General features: G+C 36.8%; 1 protein-coding gene across 2 annotated transcripts; it reads left to right on the top strand.

The window, feature by feature from the left end:
• The first annotated feature begins 443 nt into the window (after positions 1-443).
• LOC127656857 (ectodysplasin-A receptor-associated adapter protein-like) lies at positions 444-23,907 on the top strand. Of its 2 annotated transcripts, XM_052145377.1 has the most exons (7): positions 444-744; positions 1,436-1,638; positions 8,312-8,370; positions 10,081-10,132; positions 12,044-12,114; positions 18,521-18,572; positions 20,811-23,907. In XM_052145377.1, the coding sequence occupies exons 3-7, from the start codon at positions 8,368-8,370 to the stop codon at positions 21,185-21,187; spliced, it is 555 nt and encodes a 184-aa protein (XP_052001337.1). In that variant the 5' UTR covers positions 444-744; positions 1,436-1,638; positions 8,312-8,367; the 3' UTR covers positions 21,188-23,907. The 2 variants fall into 2 exon arrangements, with proteins under 2 accessions (XP_052001337.1, XP_052001336.1); XM_052145376.1 differs by lacking the exon at positions 1,436-1,638 and having other exon boundaries at positions 20,811-23,906.
• The last annotated feature ends 163 nt before the right edge of the window (positions 23,908-24,070 follow it).

Genomic DNA, 24,070 nt, shown 5'->3' with positions numbered 1-24,070 from the left:
AAAAAATAGGATGAGGTTGACTAAATATGATAAAAAAAAATAAAAGGACATTTGACACAGGTTTAAGACTAAAACTAAATTAAAAATCATCTGATAAAATTAACACTAGTATTCCGTTGCCAGGTCATTATTAGTGTATTTACGCAGAGCCAACATTTAGCCTACATGTTTTTTACGTCACTTTTTTGATCAGTATGGTACCACCTCTGCCTCATTTTAAGCCAGGTAAAACCTGAGTATTTTAATGCATGTCAACCGGTTGCATTATAGCATTAAATATGTTTGTTGATAAATTAATGATAGTGAGAATTACTGTGGCTTGGAGGAGGGCGGGGCCGGGTCGGGTCGTGATGCTGCACACCCTGTATTCTTCTTGCTCATGTGCAGAGGTGAGAACATATTATTAATGACGTTCATTTTCCTTGCGTGGGTCAGATCCGCCCTCCTCTAGTTGTCTTTCCTCAAGTCACTGATGTGCATGTCAGTGTGGAAAGAAAACATTTATCCGAACTTGGCTGTCATTCTAAATTGGAGAAAATTGGATTTAGCTGTTTTGCAGGTGTCTGTGTTCACTTGGTCTGCCAGGGCATCAGTACGCAGAGAAGTGCACAGCTGAAGTAAAGGAGAGCCGCCGATTTCAGTCACATTTCCAACCATTGTGAATAGGACAGCATCGATATTCTCATATGTTCGGAACGATCTTTGTAACCATGACGAGTTTGAAGGCGTTTACCGATCCGTTTGGTAAGTAAATCTGTTGAACTTATGTTAATAAATTAAAATTCAATTTTGCTATCTTTTCCGGGGGAAATGTGCTGTATGTAGGCCTATACATAGTGTATGCATACCTAGGCACGAGCGTTACAATGATGGAAGTTTCTGTTTCTTTTGTTTCCGAAGTACAGAGTGTTCTGAAGTAGCCTATCATGTTTTCAGTTTTACTGAATGATGATGATAAAACGACCACAGATTAACATTATTTGGTCAAATTTAGATTTTAAAATGTGTTGTGTTGTTTTGTTTCGAAAGTAGACAAAGGAGCAACATGAAATGGTATCTAACTATTAATGCTCATATATAGGCTAACTTCAAATTACATGATAGCCTTGTTTAGCAAGTGCCATTTTTGAGATCCAGGTGGACTTTCACTTGCCATCAATTGTGTTTACAAACGCATGGATGCAGTTTTTCTTCCTTGTTCTTTAGTTGCATTAAATAAACTTGCTGTGTTTCTATATCAAAATACTTTTTGTGATTTCCTTCAAAGTATGTAGGCCTAGAGGTCACAGAGATTTTATTGCAGTGTTTTTCTTTTCTTTTTCTTCTTTTGCGAGTTACTTTTGTTAGTATATGGGTGGCCATGCAGGAGAATAACTTTACAGAGGGCTTTTGCCCTGCAGGATTATTATGATGTGGTTTACACTTTCTCTTCAAGTGCATCCTGAGCAAGCAGCTACATGTTCTCTGCATTCCCTTGCTGAGCTGAACCAGTCTTGAATGGATTCGGGCAGCACAGGTCTGGATTTGTCTACAGCACTGAATGGGACTGTGGCAGTGCAGCAGTACCAGTCCTATCCCATTTGGCACTCTAGGCAAGACCCTCCAGTAACCCCCCCTCTCCACTCAAATTATTAGAGAGTATGTATTACTTTTACACAAAAAAGAAAAACTAAAGTAAACTCAAACTAGCAAAACATTAATTATAACAATGTTGGGAAGATGCAAGTGTATATTTCAGTGCTTATTAAGTAGGCATCATAAATGGGTATCACTTTAATGTGAGGAATAACTTTAATGTAAAGTGCACGTAAACCAAGTCAAGTGGTCTAAGATGTAAAAAAGGCACAGTGCCCTAAAGGCACATTTATTTATTTTCATCATTAGTCTGGGCAAAACAGCACCAAATCATTCATTTCTTGTGATTTTAGGAGCATCACTATATATATAGTAGCCTATACAGTATATTGTGTAGCATTCATTTCACATTTTACAGCACAGGGCTCTAGAGTGCGACAAAATTTGTAAGGGTGCGACTAACTGTTTTCCTTGGTCGCACCGGTGCACCTAACGTCCTCGCACGCATCCGCTGCTTCTCGGCGAACTTTTTTTTTTTTTCCCCGCGAACTAAGCGTTTGTTCTCCTAGACAGAACTCACTCATGGTTGGATCATATTGTGGTCTAAACCAATCAGAGACAGAGATGGAGCGGGTCTTTGCCTCTGATTGGCTGTGGTCCAGATATTCATGTAGGCTCCGTGCTGTGTGATTGAAATTGCGACCGGAGCAAAAGAGAATCAGTTACGGCAATCAGCATCAGCAAAAAAAAACAAAAAAAAAAAAACGCAGAAGTCGAATAATGAAAAGAAAAATAGACCCATACAGAGATTTTTCTGTAAGAAAAGTAGGCCTGTTCCTCCCTACACTCTACCCGGTCAATGCTCCGACAACAGCCCAGAAACGGAGCTACTTCAGCCAGTCTCCCCAGTCCCTGGTAAGATGCCAAGTCCTGGTCCTTCGTCAGAGATTGCATCCGACTCAGAGACGGAGGTAGAGCCTAACGTTACCGGGCCCGAGATAGAGACTCAAAATAAAAAGGGAAAAACATATATATTTCGTAAAGACTGGTTAGACCAGTTTCCCTGGTTAAGGTTTAATAAGAAAGAGAACATAATGCACTGCATTTATTGTAAAGAATGTGGCCAGAGCATGGCAGGGAACAGTGCATTTGTAAGTGGATCAACAACGTTTCGAATCGAAACGCTGAAAAAGCACAATATTAAAAAAAAACACACTTCATGCCGCGATAAGTGTGTGACTAAAGTGGCTCCTCTTCCGGCTGCATTTCAGCGACAGGCAGCAGCTATCAGGTCCTCAGAACAATCAGAGATGATAATAAAATTCAACGTCGCCTATAACTTCGCAAAGGGAAGTGTTGAAATGTTTTATTTTGCTTAAATTTTTTTAGTTTGGAAGCTCAGTGAAGCACTTTAAACATTTTTTTTTAATTTTTTTTAAAAGATTTTTATTTTTATATGCAGCATAATTGTGCTTCAAATAAAAAAAGTATTTACCTACACCTTATTCTTGTTTAAAATCATTTACATAATATATGAATATGTATGGAGCGTGATAAAAAGGTAACCTTGAAATTGTGCCGTTAAAGGCGACGCAAACCGAGGAAAAATTTGGGTGCACCTAAATTTTGTGCTGGTGCACCTAAATAAAAAAGTTAGGCGCACTAGTGCAACCAAGGCAAAAAGTTAATCTGGAGCCCTGCAGCACAAGATGGTTCCTCAAAGTTACTTTACTCAAAAGCCTGCTGTGGTATGTTAAAACCTTGGTATTTTTTATAATAAGCCTATATTATGGTATTTATATGGAAGGCTACCCCAAAGAACATGTCCAAAAACATGGTATTGGTTTGGTTTTGGTCATTTTAAGCGCTTTTATGTAGTGTGAGTGCAGATTATTCTCTGTTCACTCTTAAATTTTTATCCAGGGACATTAGTTCATCCCTCTGCCACTGTAAAGAGTGAACCCACAGCATGACTTTTAAACAGTAACATTTCATGCTATACTTATTTATCTTTTAAAGAGCAGAAATTAAGTTTTAATTTTACACTGGTTTCTCACCCATGGACTTATATTTTGTATATTTTTCTGGTTAACACTCTTTTCTGGTTTGAAGCTTGAACCAGAGTTTGAGAAGGCAGCGTGTTGCTTATTTTTCCCCAGCTGTGGTCGGTTTACTTCTCTTCTGACTGCCTGTATTTGGTCACTTTTTCTGTTGATGGGATTTCTATAAATGTAGGCTACACACACACACACACACACAAATGGTAACCACATTACTAAGCTATTTCCATGGAAGACATCTCAAGTATAATCTCAGCCTCAAATGGCATGAACATGGACCACCCACAGTCCTCACGCCGTCTGATGCACGTAGCATACAAAACTGTAAAACACTTTTTAGATCAACTCGATATAAAGGGCAAATCTGATCGACTGGTTTGGTGGAAGATACGCAGGTAGATGGACACAGGATGTTTTTTTAAGTTCATCTGGAGGTCGAGCTGTGTATTCGTTGATAGAATGAGTGCTTTTGAGGACAAAATAGTCACAGAATTTTCCCAAGTTTGCCAGGTTAGTGACATCAGATCTTTTTAAAGATATTCAAAGTTTCACTGTGATTGGTCACTTTACATATCACTTTTCCGCAAGTAAACTTTGATCCACAATAAAATTTTGAACTTCAGCATTTGAATGCAATTCCATTAAAAAAAATCAGTCACAATCCATGAATGATAGAGTTGTGCCAAACAATCAATATATCGCTTTTTTCACAGTATTATATTGATACTTTATATCTATGTAACAATATGTTTATTTAGCTATTTGTGCATTTTGATGCCCCACATTTTACTAAGGATTAAGCAGGTTGTCTAAATAAGTGCACACTCTGAAGCAGAGGGGTCTTGATTCACCCTGAAGGGTTTTATGTTGCCATAACAACCGGCTGACTGTACATTATCCTGCTTATTACAAGGCTACTAACCAAATAAAAAAAAAATTATTGTGTTATTATGTGAGAAGAAAGAAAGCGTTCTGGTGGTGTTTATTTAGCTTTTTGTTTAAATTATCCAGATTGCGGGTGGCTAGTGAATAAGTTGCACCTATTTGTGCCCAAATACTACACACAAAAGATGTGTAACTGTTTAGTGAATTCGCTTAGTAAATGTTTAAAAGACTACTCCAGGTTAACTACATGTTATCATTATTTGTGACAATGTTGATCACCCCAAATAAATTATTTTGCCTTGCCCATGCTGTTATTTGTTTTAAAAAAAAAAGCAAAATTGTAGGTTCAGTGAAGTTAAGTGAATAGTTAGTAAGTGAAGTGAACAGTTATGAAGTTAGTAAAGAAATGGAGGGACGTTGACATTTTTTCTTGTATTAGATTTCTTGTAGATTTCTGATAATCATAATTATGCCACAAATGCTGTCGATTGAGCTTCACTTGTATTGAACCCGGATTATTCCTTTTATATTGTATAGGATACTATTTTTAGTTGACTAATTTTAGCTTGAAATATGTAAAACAAAATATAAAAAATAATCATGATCTGGCCCTGAATGTTATATTTATGGTTTTATATTAGTGTTATATTATGGTTTATCTCTGACACAAACAATAAGCATGCTACTGCTTGTCCTACTCTCGCAGTGTTGGCATGTAAATGCTCTGGTTAAGTGTAAAGTCTTCTAAAATGTACTAGTACAAATAGAAGGGAAACAGAGAAGAAATGTCACTGTTTGACATTTCCATTTTGACACCAAAAACACAGCTCTTGAAAGTTTGTGATTGTTTTCACTGTTTAGTTTATGATTGGTTTTCTGTAGCAAAATATCTCACTGTAACATTATTTCACTGCATTGTTTCTCCTTTGCAAAAGCTGTGCGCCATCGAAAGGATTTCCCCCCTTCGCTTCAATAAACTATGCTTTTATTTTGGGAAAAAGAGGTACTTAAGAGTATGAATTTATATACATATAATTCTTTAAAAATATAACAGTAAAAAACATTGCACTCACCTGTAGCTTACATAGAAATGTACTGACAGCACTAGGGTAATGCACAGACAAGGTCATCACATTTTTATAATTTCAACAAGTGGTAAATTGGCTTTTTATAAAATGCACTCTCCCCATTTTCATATATTTAATGCACATTAAATATCTGACAAGCATCCGACTTTCCCATACTGCTTCTCAATTCCTTTCCACCATAAAAACATGGATCGTTGTCCTCTGGTGTGCATGACTCCAACAAAAACTGAGTAGAATTCAATAAGAATCAAAATATTACAAGGATTGGTAGTGCTACACTTCGCTTTGCTTGAAAGCACACCAAGATGCCATGAAGTTTCCTCTTCCAACACCTCAACAACAGACATCCACAGCACCACCCCAGTGGACTAAATTATAACTGAGATTTGGTGAGAGATCCAGAGGGAAAGTACAGTATAATGTACAATTCACAGTTGCGCTTTGATTTTTGGCGTGAATGACAATGAGGCTTGAGGGGGATAGACTTGCAGTCCCTTCATTGGTTTGTACTGTTGTTTAAAGTGTTTTGGATCATTCTGCTGATGAAACATTTAAAAACAAACATCTTTCCAAAAAAATTCAGTAGACAAACTCATGAGTTGTGAACAAGTACATTTTATCTAGAGGATTTATACAGCTTTAAACACAGATGCTATTTTAGAGACTGTAAGTCTACTGTGAATAAGGTATATTCAGCATTGCCCACAGCAGGCAAATATGCAAAGGAAAATCATTTTGTGATATTCGTGTAGCCTAGTGTTTTTAGAACAAGTCGCAGAACAAGTTCTTGATCAGAGGATTACCCTTGCACGTCCCTACTCCAAACATATATTGATCCAGTTTTACAGTATTGGTAGTAATTCAAGAACTTTCTCAGTGGTACAGAGCCATTGATTCAAGAAAGAATGCATAAACAGAGGCAGGCACTGACTCACACACATATACACATGCTCATACTCTCATACATCCTTCCTCTCACAGTTCCTCAGTAATTTTGACTTGACTCCACTCTGTTTCTTTCTGATATGTGTTGTTTCCTTAATTGTCATACGGCTGCTAAGGAAGTTCTGTATTTGTAATCTGCTTATAGATTGCATCTGATACCCTTTATAAAACACTACTATGAAGTAGTATTTAACAAAGTCACTTTGTGACTTCAAAACTAATAACAGCTGATTTTTTATCTTTTAATCTTGGGCTTCCAAACTCATCAGTTAAATTTCAGGGCCTAGGAAAATGTGTATATTTATACGTGTGTGTGTGTGTGTGTGTGTGTGTGTGTGTGTGTGTGTGTATGTATATATATATATATATATATATATATATATATATATATATATATATATATATATATATATTAGTGCATTCAGAAAGTATTCAGACCCCTTAATTTTTTTTCACATTATGTTGCAGCCTTATGCTAAAATGCTTTAAATTATTATTTTTTTCACATCAATCTACACTCCATACCCCATAATGACAAAGCAAAACCCAGTTTTTTTAAACTTTACAAATGTACTTTACAAAAGAAAAAAAACTGAAATATCACATTGACAAGCATTCAGACCCTTTGCTCTGACACTTGAAATTTAGCTCTGGTACATCCCATTTATCTGAATCATCTTTGATATGTTTCTACACTTTGATTGGAGTCCACCTGTGGCAAATTCAACTGACATGATTTGCAAAGGCACAAGGTCTATATAAGGTCTCACAGCTGAAAATGCATATCAGAGCAAAAACCAAGGAACTGCCTGCAGAGCTGAGAGACAGGATTGTGTTGAGGCACAGATCTGGGGAAGGCTACACATTTTATTTGGCTATATTGAAGGTTCCCAAGAGCACAGTGGTCTCCATAATTCTTAAATTAAAGAAGTTTGAAACAACCAGGACTCTTCCTAGAAGGGACTTGGTAAGAGAGGTGACCAAGAACCTGATGGTCACTCTGGTTGAGCTCCAGAGATCATGTGTGGAGATTGGAGAAATTTTCAGAAGGACATCTGTAACACTCCATCTATCTGGGTTTTATGGCAGAGTGGCCAGACAGAAGCCTCTCCTCAGTGTAAAAAAGCACCTAAAGGACTCTCAGACTGAGAGAAACAAGATTCTCTGGTCTGATGAAAGAAGATTGAACTGATGAAACCAGGCACCGCTCATCACCTGCGCAATACCATCACATTGGCGAAGCATGGTGGTGGTAGCATCATGCTGTGGGGGTGGTTTTCAGCAGCAGGGACTGGGGGCTGGTCAGGGTTGAAGGAAAGCTGAACGCAGAAAAATACAGAGATATCTTTAATGAAAACCTGCTCCAGAGTGCTCAGGACCTCAGACTGCGCCGAAGGTTCACCTTCCAACAGGACAATGACCCTAAGCACACAGCCAAGACAATGCAAGAGTGGCTTATGGACAACTCTGTGAATGTCCTTGATGGCCCAGCCAGAGCCTGGACTTGAACCCAATCGAACATCTCTGGAGAGACCTGAATCGAACATCTCTGGAGAGTTCCCATCCAACCTACTGACCAAATCTACCTATTGGTATAAATAAAGTAACCTGAACCTGACAGAGCTTGAGAGGACCTGCAGAGAAGAATGGCAGAATATCCCCAAATCCCCAAATCATTAATTTGCATTTGCAAATGAACATGATGTAGTGTTTTCCCTCATGATTTCTAATACACTGCTTCACTTGTGTCTTTTACAGGGAGAGTGTCCTCTGAACCAGTGGAGGACACGGACCCCAGCAGCTTCGTTACAGAGATGGTATGGTGTGTTTTAATCTTTCCAAAACAAATAGCAGTTTTTTTTTCACTCATAGCTGAAGGTTTTGGATAAATAACCAAAGGTGTCATTTACGGGTGGGACAAGTGTCTCTGCCACTTTTTGCCTTTGCCAATTTTTTCCCAACCACTTTTTGAAAAAGCTTTTGTCAGGTAAGTGTCTAGTGCCTAGAGTTTACATTTCATTCTTGTGTATTATAATAAGTGGCGATCCAGCATTGGAGTCTGTTATTTTTAATATTATAATGAGTGCTTGTTGCGGCTGTTATCAGTGGCGTTAAGTGACAGCGGGCAGCAATGTTCTCTCGTGCATCCAGATGCAAGCTTTACTCACTCGACTGTACCGCAGCTCACGCTCCTTTCCAGTTAACTTGTGAAACAAAATGCAAACAGATGTGTCCCCGCTCATGTTAAACAGCCACAGATGTACAGATGCAATATTTATTTATTAAATAAAAAAGTTGCATTAGAACGCCTTGTACTAGAGATGAAAACAGTACCACAAGACCATTGGTGATTCTGGCTTAATCATACTAATCCATGTACACCGATGAGTCAAAACATTATGACCACCTGCCTAATATGATGTTGGTCTTCCATGTGCTGCCAAAATAGCACCGACCCGCCGAGGCATGGACTCTACAAGACCCCTGAAGGTGTCCTGTGGTATCTGGCACCAAGACATTAGCAGCAAATCCTTCATGTCCTGTAAGTTGTGAGGTGGAGCCGCAGTGGATTGGACTTGTTTGTCCTGCACATCCCACAGATCCTCAAGCGGATTGAGATCTGGGGAATTTGGAGGCCAGGGCAACACTTTGAACTCTTCATCATGTTCCTCAAACAATTCCCTACCAGTGTGTGCAGTGTGGCAGGGCGCATTATCCTGCTGAAAGAGGCCACTGCCATTAGGGGATACCCTTGCCATGAAGGAGTGTACCTGGTCTGCAACAATGTTTAGGTATACGGCACGTGTCAAGTTGACATTCACATGAATGGCCAGACCCAGGGTTTCCCAGCAGAACATTGCCCAGAACATCACACTAGCCTTGCCGGTCCAGAGATATGAGTGGTCATAATGTTTAGGCTCATCAGTGTATTATCCACTGATGAACAAAATCCCAGTACTGACCATATTAGATGCACGGATCAATTTATCAAATTAACAATGTAAAAAGATATTTATTGGAGCGCTTTAATTGGTCATCACAAATTATTATTGAAAATTAATATTCATGAATGTCACCACTTCGAGCCACCACAACCCCTCCACCTCCCACACCTCCGTGTTTTTGCTTGTGCTTTATGACACACTACATTAGTTGTAAACATTGTAGCCTTTAATACTGTGATCAAACATCACAGATTATGTAGGTTAGTCATGATTTCATTCATGGTATGAAAATAGATATAAGGCTTTATTATTATTTCTTGTGGATGGGGGAGCAGGCTTTGAAACACATACTCTTACTCTTACATTATCCACTCATCTGAAAGTTTAATTTCTCCCTTTTGCCACACTGTACGCCCCATCTCTATTAAAATCTGCCCTAACATGTAGAAATAGAAACAAAGGTGTATTGTTTTCCTTTAATAGAGCTGTATTCGTGTCTTTCTCTGATATATATGTTTATAATGTGAAGTTTGAACTTTGCTAAGTCTTTATTGTTGTTTCTTCTGTCTGCTCTTGTTTCAGTCACTGAGGTCGAACTATCCTGTTCAGGTCACTGATCCACAAGATATGAGAGGTATTTTATTGTTTATTTAGATTGTTGCTGTTTATATTGGTAGTGACAGATGTCTATAGTGTTTATAGTTGTTTTCACCCAGATGATGTTTTACAACTTGTATGTTATTAATTCATAAGACTTATAGAGGTGTTCAGTCATGATGTAAATTTATAGGCTGGGTTGGGCAGTTAATTTGCTATCGGTTTCCTGTGAAATTCCGCAATGTTTTTTTTAGAATACTGTTTTTTTAATTATGAGTAAAATAAGATGTGTGGTTAATGCTAAGAAGAGACTTTTCAGTTTTGTTCTATAACATAAATTACACACAATCCTACTTTAAATGTACATTTTGGAACCACTGCTTTTTTTAAAAAGCAAGTTGCTAACAAGTTGCTACATAGGACCGCAGTACAATAGTAAAACTCACATCCAAAACATGAACTTCAAGTAGTGTTAACCACAGACCTAATTTAATTCTTAAATCAAAAACAGCTATTGGTCAATTTCAGCAGCACTTAGATGATGAGGGAAAACCCTCCAAAATGCTTTGAAACCTGCAGACTTTGACGTCCGAGACATCGGTATGATATCCTTTAAGGTTGTATGATGGATTGAAATAAGATTGAAATTGCCATATGGCCTTGCATGATTACTAAACCTGTGAAGACCAGTCTTGCCAAGCTACCTTGGAAGAATGACCTCAAAAGAACAGGAGGACTCTGAGATGTGCTGCGATCTATCTGTTGCGCAGTTGCCCGTCCCAGTACATTTGTAACCAGTGAGCGAGCTACTTGTTTTGTCACACACCTGTGACAGCATTATTATCATCACACCAGTGAGGTTTAGCAGGACTAGTGACACATTAAAATAATAAAGTCTTATAACACACATTTCCTCCATGTGTTTATTACTTTATAATGCCCAACAAAACCAAAAATGTTGCCGCAGTATGACGACTCTATCGAGACGTCAGACTTTCACGAGCTTTCAGCAGGAAACTCTTGAGGGAAAACACAACGATAATTGTCCTTCTTCTGCCACCGTAGTACCGCTATGATTTCTGGGATTTCAAATAGGCTTGCCCACAAGTCACCATCCGATTCATCCTCGATATTTGGCAGTGGATGTTGATGATGTTGAACGAGTCGACAAGAACGTGAAAACACATAAGAATGCACATTGAGAAACAGCCATAGTCTGCATTGAACGCTTCAGACAGGACTGAATGCTTCAGAATCATCGCGGTAAAAGAATGAGCAGTGGATGTTTGAGATTGATGTTGATAACTTAACTTCTAAAACGTTATGGACATGACACAGCACTGAAATCATACATGTGTTTATTATCATTTCTATTTAATTACATATAATTATTTTTAACATAAATTAAATATGGCTGATTGAAAATGTTGTTTTCGAAATGGAGCGGACCTCGTGAGGTGAATAAATATTCAGCAATATAATACAGTAAAATATTGACCTAAATGAACAATTTAAAAGGGGTTTGTTCCATTACTTAAAATGTAATTTTCTATGGTACCGTTGACATATCTGTGGCATTGCCCTATTCTGAAAATCCATTGGAAATTCTACACAAAACACATGGCTCGAAAATGCTAATTCTCTTCTGGGTTTTAATACTACAATCTGATCAGCTCCTTTGATTCGTTTTTCTATTTATCTCTCTAAAATACATGTTTTTGATAAGTTGGGTCTGTTAGGTCAGTTTACTTTGCACTGAACATTTATTTCCAGTCTGCTTAGTATGTAATCAATGTTGATGATCTCAGTTTACGTATTGAGAATGGTGACCTTTTGGCCAGCCTCCACACTTTCCATATAATCATATTCAATAAGACATGGCAGCATAAAGTGTTCATAAAAGATCAGTAAATTTTTTCATAGAAATGTGACCCCTGATTCTGTACAGATCCTGTGACCCTGAAGCTCAGCTCAGTTCCCCCTGGTTACTTGACTCCACTGGCAGACAGGATACAACAGGTGAGTCATCAAGTTATATTTTATTAATCTGAGATCATTCATTTCTTTGCATCTTCAGTGAGACGGAGAAATGAAATGGGCCTGGACTTTCTAATGTCATGTGCTGATGTCACATAACTATTTCCGACAACATTATTTTATTTATAGTTACAAAGCATATGCTGTATGTTCTAGCGATTCTTGAGCAGTAGTGAGATTCGGGGTGTGTAGGATATATGGGTTTTTAGTTTTTCCCCTTTAAGCATTTGACAAGTTAGATCTCGCTGCATTTTCATTAGGGGCGTGGATTCACATTTACTGCTCTATTAACTTTATTTAAAGGGTTATGAAACCCCCTGTTTCAGCACAGTTGATTTCCCATCACAGTTTAAAAAATGTCAGGGAAATTGGGCGTGGTTTGCAGCAGAGGAAGGGCAGAAGTGGGAAGAGGACACTCTGGTTATTTTATTTCTGTTGTTTAATAAAAGAAATGCCAAGCTGTACTCTATATTGAAAATATGTTAAAGCTTTTTGCATTTGTACCGTAATTTCCGGACTATAAGCCGCAACTTTTTTCCCACGCTTTGAACCTCGCGGCTTAAACAATGACACGGCTAATATATGGATTTTTCCCGCTTTCAAAGTTTATTTAAAAAAAAAAAACATTCTGTGACGTGCTCAGTTTTTTGGCGGCATGAAGCTTTCATTAGACTAATGAAATTGCCGAACGGGTTAAGGTCAAACAACTTTTTTGTTTACTGTTTAGATTAAATCGAGCGCGCTCAAACTTCCCATCATTCTGATTACGGTAGTCATTTTGTCACCCTCATCATGGCAAAGACACAGAGAAATGCATATGATGCAGCTTTCAAGTTGAAGGCGATTGATCTGGCTGTTGGAAAAGGAAATAGAGCTGCTGCACGGGAGCTTGGTCTTAATGAGTCGATGATAAGACATTGGAAACAGCAGCAAAAAGACAACTAAAGCTGAGGCTATTCTGAGTCTATTCAACTCCGACACCGAAGGAGATGACTTCAGTGGTTTCAGTGCACAGGAGGAGGAAGTTAGTGACCAATGACTTTCTTGGTATGCTACTGTTTACTGCTAATTTTGTATTTTTTGTTACAAGCCGTGTTTAGTTAAAGCCTATTTATTTTTGTTACAAGCCGTGTTTCGTTAAAGCCTGTGTAGAGTTAATTTGTTTCAATGTACCGGTAGGCACCTGTGGCTTATAGACATGTGCGGCTTATTTATGTTCAAAATAATATTTGTTTTAAAATTCAGTGGGTGCGGCTTATATTCAGGTGCGCTCAATAGTCCGGAAATTACGGTAATAACAATTGAGACCTCCAAAACACTGATTCACAAATATAAGTGCCTTAAAAACTGAAAGAAAAAGAAATTCTCATGAGTTCTCTTAACATGTACTGTAAATCAGTGGTTTTCAAACCCTGGGTCGCGAGAATTAATAAATGGGTCGCCAGTGATTTAAAATTAAAAAAATAAAAATAATAATAATTATTTCGTTTTTTAATAATATTAATAATAATAGCTTTGATTAGAAGTACACAAAAAAAAAAACATTCAAATTCATGCAAAATAAATAATCCACATGTCGGCTGACCGACCTACTCGTAGCCCTAGGCAACACAAAACAAAACAAAAAACCTTGTGCGCAGTGTTGTTGATATGCAGCCATTTTATTTTATATTCCCATGAGATGATGAAAATATTCGGTACCGTGAAATTAGTAGCCCGTAATGAATTTATTTTATGCTGAACATGAGCAAACCAAAGTCAAAAACCATTTATGATTTTTTCACAAGAAAAAGAGGGTCAGAGACCGAGACCCCTTTAAATGAAGCAGCAGAAAACGCGGTCAACCATCAAACCCTGCCGCGAACAGCGGAGATCAGCAGGGAAGATAATGAAGGCGATGCATGTCAACAGAGTAGCAGTACTTTCCCAGCAAAGAAAAAGCAGAAACCCGGAGTAAGGCCATATAAAGATCATTTTTTGAAGTTTGGGTTTGTCAACTGTTCGGACGCAGTCCATGCAGCAATACCAATGTGCGTAATATGCAGTGAAAAGTTGGCAAAATATGATAATAAAATAGTCAACTAATATAAAAATCACACTACTCTGTTAAAATAGTCAGTAGTAGGCCTACAATTCGTAGCCTACTATTCAGCGTAAGCACGCATGCAGCTCCACGTGATGTTTCCAAGCACATTTTTGCGCATGTGAAAAGGATGATTTTTTTCCTGTTGATATTGCAACGTGATTCTAATGAGAGAGTTGCGTGAGCATAATGCCCCTTACTTTTACTTTCGCTTTAAATTATTTCGTTTTGGCTTGTTTAAAGTTATTATTATTTTTTAATTCTTGTTCTGTTCTGTATATAATGAATATTACATTTAAAGAGTTTGTTGTGGAATATGTTTTGTGTATTTTTTAAGCATGCACCAAACGATAGGCTATTAATTGGTTAACATTCCTGTATGTAGGCCTATTGCTTGATATTTCAGAATCGACTTTGCGTTCCAATCGCGTCAAGGATCAGCAAGTGCACGTGCATCATCAAAAGTGGTTAAAAAAAGTGCTTTTTGTTCTGCGCACAAGCCTATGGGTCGCGTCAAAAAAATTAAAAAAAAAGGGTCCCTCTTGAAAAAGTTTGAAAACCACTGCTGTAAATGATATTCACTGCCTTGCATCCCCTTTAAAAAAAAAAACTCTCTGATCTTACGTGGATTGTCTTCATAATATTGCAATATTTCATATTTTTATATATTTTTTTATATCTCTAATATAATATATATTGCAGCATTTCTGCCTTTTGTATCACTTTTTTAAATAAACTGTATGTATCTTAAGTGTTTTTCTTTGGCAAATATAAGTTATATCAATATTACAGTATTTCTGTGACTTGCAGTGCCCTCTGTTACTTTGTATACCAAAAACTTCTTTGTATACCAAAGAATGGGGTCCTTGCCCCATTCTTGCCATTGCAAAGCCTTTCTACCAAGCTGCCCGGAGAAGTAAAGACACATCCTGTTATCTCGCGCATGCGTTAATGTGGACAAAAGTTTCCTGTGTGTTCAGTTCTGACATTTACCTGAACGCTGCCGCAATTTTTTGGTTGAACCCTAAATTGTGCATTAATAAGTCCCCTTTCTGCTATACAGAATGGATTGAGAAGGGTGTTGCTTCTCTGGGTGACCTGTATGAAAATGGAGAGTTGAGATCCTTCAAAAATATAATACAGCGGTTTGGGATTCCCAGTTATCAATTCTTTAGGTGCTTACAGCTGCGCCATCTGCTCTGTACAACCTTTGGGTGTAGTACGCAGCCCCGTAAAGCGGCAGACACTCTTGAAATGGTACTTGCTGCTTTTAGAAATGGTCACGAAGCTTCAGCGTACTCTTCCTGGCTAATTCAGGGTCTAGGGGACGGGGTTTTACCATCTCTTAAGAAGTTATGGGAGAAAGCCTTGAATTTAGTACTGGAAGATGGAGAATGGGTTAGGATTTTTAAAAAGGTCAAGTCTATTTGTAGGGATACAAGGGTACACCTCATTCAATTTAAGATTCTGCATTGTTTTTATTGGACTCCCTCTAGATAGGCTTGGCCTCAAAGACACACATACATGGTGGTGCCAGTTAGAGGATGGTGACATAGCCCATGTTTTTTTGGTTCTGTACTAAGATTCAAGAGTTTTGGTAGAGGGTTCAGAATTTGATCTGTGAGGTCTTGAGCTCTCTGATTTTATTTTGCCCCTGAGTTGTGTTAATATAATAAACAAACATATAAAAAATGTAGTGCTTACCAGCCTGATGATCAGGCAGGTAATTCTTAGGGGATGGAAGTTGGGATTCACATAATTGATAAAAGTTAATTCTGTGTATTCTTGTGCTCATGAGTATGGAATCAATAAAAAATGTTAATGACAAAGAAGACATGGATTAAAACACTGGAGTCTTATGGATGCCAAAGGAAGCTGAACACCTGGGCTTTTAGCACATACAGGTTCAAGCTGGGTCCCTCACAAGTGTTATGCAAGTTTATTTTCATGCTCAATACAATTTTAATTTATACTACGTCATTTATTACATTGTATTTATGCCACATCACATTGTAGTGACAATGTATTTTAAAAGCAAGATGATTGAGATTTACTATTAATTATGCTTTTTATAGACCGCAAATAACTAAATAAAGAGTGAAAAGTAAAAAAATAAAATATTAATCAATGCTAACTCTGTCTTCTATCTGTTAACATCTCAGAAAATGTAGTTTAGTGATCGATCTTTAATGTGTGTAACTTTTGTAACACGTGTGTAAGGCAGGGTGCCAATGTGTTTGCATTCAAAGGCAAAGAGCAAATGTATGATCTTTGAGAAAATCAACAAATTAACTTTCTCACAATTAGCAACTCTTCCTGAGGCACCACACCCCACTGAGCGAACACTGCAAATTCACACCTCATTGTTGCCCTTCCACATCTGTCCCATTCTCTCCTCTCTCCCCCTCACCCATTCCCCTTCAGCTCAGAATCACCTAAGCTCTGTATGTAACAAAAGTCTATACCTGATGTATGCAAATAATGTAACTAGTGTAACATGTCATTTAAAATGTCTCAGTGCATCTGGTATAGTGCTCTTATTTCCAGGTTTGTAAAACTTAATGACAACAAAGTTATAAGGTTTTTGCCAAATGCTTTATAATTCTGGAGGTCTGTCCCCATCCCTGCTTGTATGTTAATGAGGTATGTCCACAGGACTTCCAAACCTAACCACTCCCAAAATTCCCTTTGTTCATGGTTTGGGTATTTAAGGAGATGTGACACATTGTTCATGGTTCTCGGTAGTCAGACGATCCCGCACAGTTTACTGTGTGTAATTTATATCAGTTGATTGCAATTTGAATTTCTTTGGTTTTGATAAAATGTCTAAATTTGACTTATCACTGTCTAATTGGAATTGATGAATTGATTATGTTACCTGGTCAATAAATTGTAAACATTTGATTTTATTCTGACTGACTCTGACATTGTTTTCCTCGAACAGATTAAATGATTTGTATGTTACTGCAAGTCTGCGTCAGATTAGTGACAACTAATATTTGGCATCAATTCAAGTGTACTTGGTTTGCAAAGAATTGTCGTTTAGAACAGCAAATGCTGCTTGACCAATCTAAATTCGGGTGTGTCTTACCTCTGTTTTAATTTGATGTTTCTCCAGATAAGTGTACGTGGGAAACCACGCATGGCCAATCCAAAGCTATTACAAGAGAAGTTATGTTGATCAACTTACATCTGTAATAGTGGCCGTGACCTCTACTGAAGAAAACATTAAGTTAAATTCAAGTGTATGCAATTCCATGGGGCTATACTGAAGTATCTTTGATTGTGTGAACGTGAACGTGACCGATCTCAGGTATATAGCAATTACCTCTGTTTGATGATCCAATACTGGCCGCGGTGTAGAGAAAAACACTCGAGGACCTCAAAGCAACATAGTTTCCTAATCTGAACGGGTAAAATATAATTAAAGGAGTTAAAAGGAATAATCAAACATTCGCTCACTTTTAATGATGCTCAGATATCATTAAAACCTTTTTCATATATGGAGTCAGATGAAATAACGAGGTAATACATAATAGAAAATGTATTTAATTTAATCTTGTTGTGTTGCGTACAAGGAAAGACAGTAACGCATAGAGACCTTCACCCGTATTATTGGAGACCACCATTGGACCGATAAACGGGCTTACACGTGTAACAGAAAAGTTTAATAAAACTGTAAACTTAGGCAATCACATTTTTTATATCCACTGTACTTTTAAATAAAATGTGTATTGTAAATTACATTAAATGGAGCTTCTCACTCTCTGTGGTCATTCAAATCCCAGGGCATTTCTCCAAAAGAGTAGGTGTGGAACACCTGGCCAGATTTGCTCATTGGCCTCTATCAGTCATGGCTTCCTAATAATCCCCTATATACCTGTATATGAATTGGCTACATCATTGTACTATCCTCTACATCAATAGCTGATGTTTGGTGGGCATTCTGGCGCACTATGGCTGCCGTCGCATCATCCAGGTGGATGCTGCACACTGGTGGTGTTTGAGGAGATTCGTCCTATAATATGTATAGCACATTGAGTGCCTAGAAAAGCTCTATATTAATGTGAAGAAGTATTATTAGTATCCCTAATAACAACATTTAGAATTTAGTTATTCCAAACAGTCTATTTTAAAAATCATTGTTTTCAGTTTTCGGCCCAGTGTGTCGGCCAAGAATTTTCATTTGGGGGCATCTTTACTACATTTTAATGTTATGTTGAATTTAACTTTGTTGAATGCGTTGAACATTTTCTTTAACCTGAATAATTCTTGACCTTTCACATCTTTCCTTTTTTCACACAGCCTGTGGAAAATGATGGGAAGAAATTTATTCCATCTGCTTCTGTTTCATCAGGTATGTGTCATTATCCCTTAAAGCCACTTTTAAACACTACCTTTACACAGTTGTCATCACATGTTGGAAATAATTAGGGCTGTTTCGGTACAATCAAACATCAATATATCTCAAATAGGGCTGTCGATTAATTTTACAAAAAATAACGTGTTAAAATATTTTACGCAATTATTTTATTTAAAATATTGCATGCCCACGGACCATAATAAGGAAGATTCCTGAGAAATGCAAGCTTGTAGTACCACCTGTTTATTCCAGAGGGCAGTAAGTGAAATTTCAGCGGTATGAGCAACGCACAGTTTATACAGTGAAGAAAACACTTCAGTAGGCAGAACAACACAAACATGCGTTACGTTCTTGCGTTCAAAACACTCGAAGAAGCGCAAATGCGATCTAAGGGATCTCAAGGTGTGTTTTAAGTTTGAGTATTAAACTATATTTAACTTGACACAGTGACCTAAACATTTTATGTTTATGACGCAAAACACCTGAGACATCTGACGTAGGTGTAAATTGACTGGGCCCTTAAACAAGTCCTCATAATAAATCTCCAACTGATTGACAAATTCACTTGTGAAATGGATTGCTGTGAACTGTATGCCAATGATTGACTTATGTTCAATAATATGGTAGTAAACAATACATTGTATTCTAAAGCTGCTTTTTGTATTGTCTCATCAATGATTAACTCTTCTGCTACAAAAATGTAATGAATTTTAATTATCCTCTATATTTTTATATATAGAACGATTTTATATTTATATATATATATAATTTTTAAATATTTAAAGATAACTATGTATAATTATATATTGATATAAATATGTATAATCATTATATATTGAGTTATTGTTATATGAGGGGCTTTCTTAGCAAAAATTTGTAAATGCGGTTAATTAATCGGGACACCATGTAATTAATTTGATTAAAAATTTTAATCGATTGACAGCCCTAATCTCAATGCATCACGATATTCTATCAATGATTTAGATCCATTTATAGATATTTATATTAAACTATTTATGTATTCATATCATGTCAAACATTTCAATAAAGAAGAAGGTCATCAAGTGCAAACTCAGCGTGGTGTTCCTCGGTGTAGTCAGAGGCGCTCTGAGGCGTGAGAGAGAGATTGAAAGTGAGCCTGTTTCTCTTGCCACCCTCTGGGCCTCTCTCATGAGTTTGGCACTAGGGCTGGGCAAAAAATATAGATTTGCTGTTTTAAAAGATTAAAAGTTAGGTTTGACTCGTTCTGTGTAATTTGTGTCCAAAGACGAGATCCACGCAATCCATTTGTCATTGAATAATGTCTCTTTTATTACCCTTCCTGTTCTTTACAGTCAGTATTGACAAAAGAAACATTTAATTATAATCACACAGAGCACAGACTCTGTCTTGTAATTCGATTAGTTACTGATTTTAAATTGAAGTAATTACTTATAAGTAGATTACTTGTGCTAAAGTAAAATATTAATTCAAATGCTTGTCTGTTAGCATTTCTGTGATAGCTGAAGTGTGTGTGACAATGTATGAGGAAAAATAGACATTAACAATAACTTTTTGGAAAGTGATTTAGAAAGTAACTTAAAAGTAAAATTAGTAATGTGATTACTTTTTAGATGAAGTAATCAGTAAAATAATCTGAATAGATTTATAGAGAAGTTTTTAGTGATTTGTGGTGGATTACATCTTGAGTAACGTACCCAACACTGATCGATATATCAAATCGTGACATGAATCGCAAAACATATCGTATCTTGAGAAGGCTGGCGAAACCCAGCCCTAGACACAATGCTATATGGATGCATCAGTATTAACATTTTGGATGTTATTAATAGCCAATATGCAAAATATTTTTTTTGTTATTGCCAATAACCAATATCGTGGTTCTGTTTGTTTGTTTTTCACATTAAAATTTACATCTAGAATTTTACTATTTCAAATGAAATCAGTGGTCAGAAAATTATTACGTACAGAAAGCAAGATGATGCCTGATACCTCATGCTGTCATAGAAAAAAAATTATTGTCTGAATTGGCTTCCAGTATTGGTCTAATCAGATACATGTAGATAATTTTACCACTATGGTCACCAATGTATTGTGCATCCCTAATATATTATTGATGATATGATATGTGAAATTTTGCCTGTGCCTCAATGTAGTATTATTATACACATTTATTTTGGATATTTGAAGACTGTCATAATGTTTGCTTTGCCCACCCCCACCCCCACATAGACTTTAGCAAAGACCTTACATCCTGTAAGGAGTGCTTGTGTTCCGCCCCTCCTCCCAAAATCAGTGACTTGATGAACGACGAAGATCTTCTGTACACACTGAGGCTGAAGCTGGACCCGACTCACTGCATTGTAAAAAACTGGAAGAACTTTGCGAGTCGTTGGGGGATGAGTTACGATGAGCTTACACTTTTAGAGCAGCGCACACACGGATCCACCTACCACAGCCCCACTCAAGAATTCCTATTGCGCTACAACCAGAAACCCGTCAAGGAACTCACCGAACTCTGCCAGATCTACCAGCGCATTGACGTGCTAAGATTGCTCCAGAGATGGATGGAAAACGACTGGCCCTTGCGCTGGCAGAAGGCCAATTAACAGGGGCTCAGTGAAAACAATTACTGGACTTCAACGTCTTCATAGAATCTTAAAGAAATGACTTCAGGGATGGATGGCAAGTCAGAACACACACACTGCTAAACAGTGGTGCCTGGATATTGTTTACATGTTTGTAAATGGTTGTGATACCTTTATCGACACAGCGGTTGCATTGGCTCAATTTATCGCTCCAGATTTCAGCATTTTTATAATGTCACATCCTTGAAACACAGGTAATAGCTATGTGGTTGGAAGGAGTTATCAACAAATATAGCAGTGTCCTCCCTGCGCTGAAAAGACCAAGTGTGCTCTAGTGTGAACAATCTGGAAATTATTTATCGCTCTGGTCTTTTATGACACGTGTGGCATTTAATTTATATTTAAATACAAATAGTCATCTCATCTTTACTTGTGGTGCTGCAGTGTTTGTTAGGGTTGTTTTATGAAGTGTTTTAAGTCCTTACATTAGTTACATTTGTTTATGTATGTGTCACTGCTCTCGAGATCCAAATTAGTTTTGAGACCGTTTCTCATTATTAGTGTTGCCTTCCTGCCATCCTATAACAACCTGTGAATGAATCACAATGGAGCGGTTGTTTCATTTCTGGAAGAGAGATTACAGGGATTCTCAAAACTGAAAGGTTAATACCAAGGACATATTAGTGCTAAATGAATTTTAGCATTTTGTTTCTCATTGTAACATCCTAAAATATATTTTATCCCAAGATAAAAGGAGATTAGAGGTAGTTTTGATAAACGTGATTGACTTAATTAGATTTTTCATCATTTCCCAGACAGTATTAATGCATTGTCATTTTGCAGTCGATTGTCAGTTGAGTATACAAAATCAAATTACCCAGAATGCCATTTTAAGTAAAGTAACAGAATTAATAAGGTATACAAATGTATTTCTGGATTAGACACTTGGCATTGGTTTGAGTTAATATAATCATGAAGGTCTAAGCTACAAAAAGATCTGTGCAGGAAACTTTGTCTGTATATTGGGCCAAATTCATAAAATAGAAATGGATATATATATATTTTTTATAAATGATCGAATGCAGCAATTTCTTTAATAATGGTTTTGCAAACTACTTAATTCATTCTGCTTGTGTTTCATTGTGTGGTGCGGGCTCTTTAGGAGGCCAGTTAACCAAGGTTCAGCATTTTGGAAAACATAATGTCATACTGTATGTAATGTAAAAAATTGTATCCATATAAAGGGGTAGTTTCATCATTTACTCACACTCATGCCATCCCAAATGTGTATGACTTTCTTTCTTCTGCTGAACACAAATATTTTTAGAAGAATATATCTTCTCTGTAGGTCCATATAATGCAGATGACTGGTGGCCAGAACTTTGAAGGTCCACAAAGCATATAAAGGCAGCATATAAGTAAAAAATCCATATATTTAGAAGCAGTATGATAGGTATGGATGAGAAACAGATCAATATTTAAGTCTCTTTTCACTATAAATCCTCCTTCTTGTCCAGTATGTGGTGGTGTGCACAAAGAATGCAAAATCACCCCCCAAAAAAGTGGAATGTGGAACTGAAAGTGGAGATTTAAAAAATAACTTAAATATTGATCTGTTTTTCACCTACACCTATCATATTTCTCAGAAGACATGGATTTAACCACTGGAGTCAGATGGATTAATTTTATGCTGCTTTTATGTGCTTTTTGGACCCTTTGAGTTCTGGTCACCATTCACTTGCATTGCATGGACCTACAGAGCTGAGATATTCTTCTAAAATCTTTGTGTTCAGCAGAAGAAAGTCATACTCATATGGGATGGCAAGAGGGTGAGTAACTGATGAGAGAATTTACATTTGTAGGTGAACTATCCCTTTAAATTCCCCTTTCCATAGCTCACTGAGCACTTACATTTACTATAATGTTTGGTTTGAATGGCACTTAAATTTTATTTTTTGTTTTGAGTCTAAGGAAGATTCACCATGGATTTCTCTAGTTTCGTTGTGACAGGAGCAGTAAACATGCATTATAACTGCACAGAACTATTGATATGAAACTTGATCTGACTTCCTTAAATAGTACAACTCTGGGCTGTTTTGATGATCAATACATATTTTAAAGTTTCACAATGCAGGGGGTTGGTGGTCACAGTAACACATATGTGAAGTTGGAACATTTATGGTTGAATGCCATTTTTCTAGTGTAGGTGTATGTTGTAAGAACCTCTTCTGAACTTTAGTTTTTAGTTTGTTTGGTGTTTTACATGTACTCTATTCCTCTTTTGATTCCCTTTGAAACTACAGAAAGCCATATTTGTTTGTTGTGCATCACTGGCTCTCTGTGTTTAAAAATAAAACTTTTAAACCACAGTATTTTAATATTTGTTATAAATATCTATATTTTTCATTAACAATAGGTTATGAACTACTGACACTTGTATTGTTATGCAATAGTGAAAGACTAAGTGAAACTGTTATACTGTTATATGTAGATGTTATACTGCTTTACATTAGTTTTTTATGATAATCTTTTTGAGTACAGTTCATAATTAGGCTAAACATCTTAACAATGTGACAGCAATTAAAACATTGTGAACTTTGAAATGAATTAGCCATTGCCTTATTCATATCATAATCTTTATTACAATATGATATTAGTGCCTCTGAAAATATGTAAGAGTACAAATGCTTCTTGAGAACATTAAAACAGAAAACAAGCACAACATAAATGTGATATTTAATAGGCATAATATTACGACTTTATCGTAATTTCTTTCATTTTACTCATTTGCAATACTGATGAATATATATATATATATATATATATATATATATATATATATATATATATATAATGGAATGGAAAAGTGTAAACAAAAGACTATATTAGATATTAATACATGTA

This window comes from Xyrauchen texanus, chromosome 16, assembly GCF_025860055.1.
Source record: "Xyrauchen texanus isolate HMW12.3.18 chromosome 16, RBS_HiC_50CHRs, whole genome shotgun sequence".
Classification (NCBI taxonomy): domain Eukaryota; kingdom Metazoa; phylum Chordata; class Actinopteri; order Cypriniformes; family Catostomidae; genus Xyrauchen; species Xyrauchen texanus.
This window is presented reverse-complemented; position numbering and strand designations above follow the sequence as displayed.

What these genes read in the sequence shown, in the direction of transcription:
- LOC127656857 (XM_052145376.1), top strand. Translation starts at nt 687, where the DNA reads ATGTTCGGAACGATCTTTGTAACCATGACGAGTTTGAAGGCGTTTACC. An exon ending in GGCGTTTACCGATCCGTTTG is followed by an intron (nt 745 to 8,311) that starts GTAAGTAAATCT and finishes TGTCTTTTACAG; the next exon opens with GGAGAGTGTCCTCTGAACCA. An exon ending in TGGCAGACAGGATACAACAG is followed by an intron (nt 12,115 to 18,520) that starts GTGAGTCATCAA and finishes TTTTTCACACAG; the next exon opens with CCTGTGGAAAATGATGGGAA.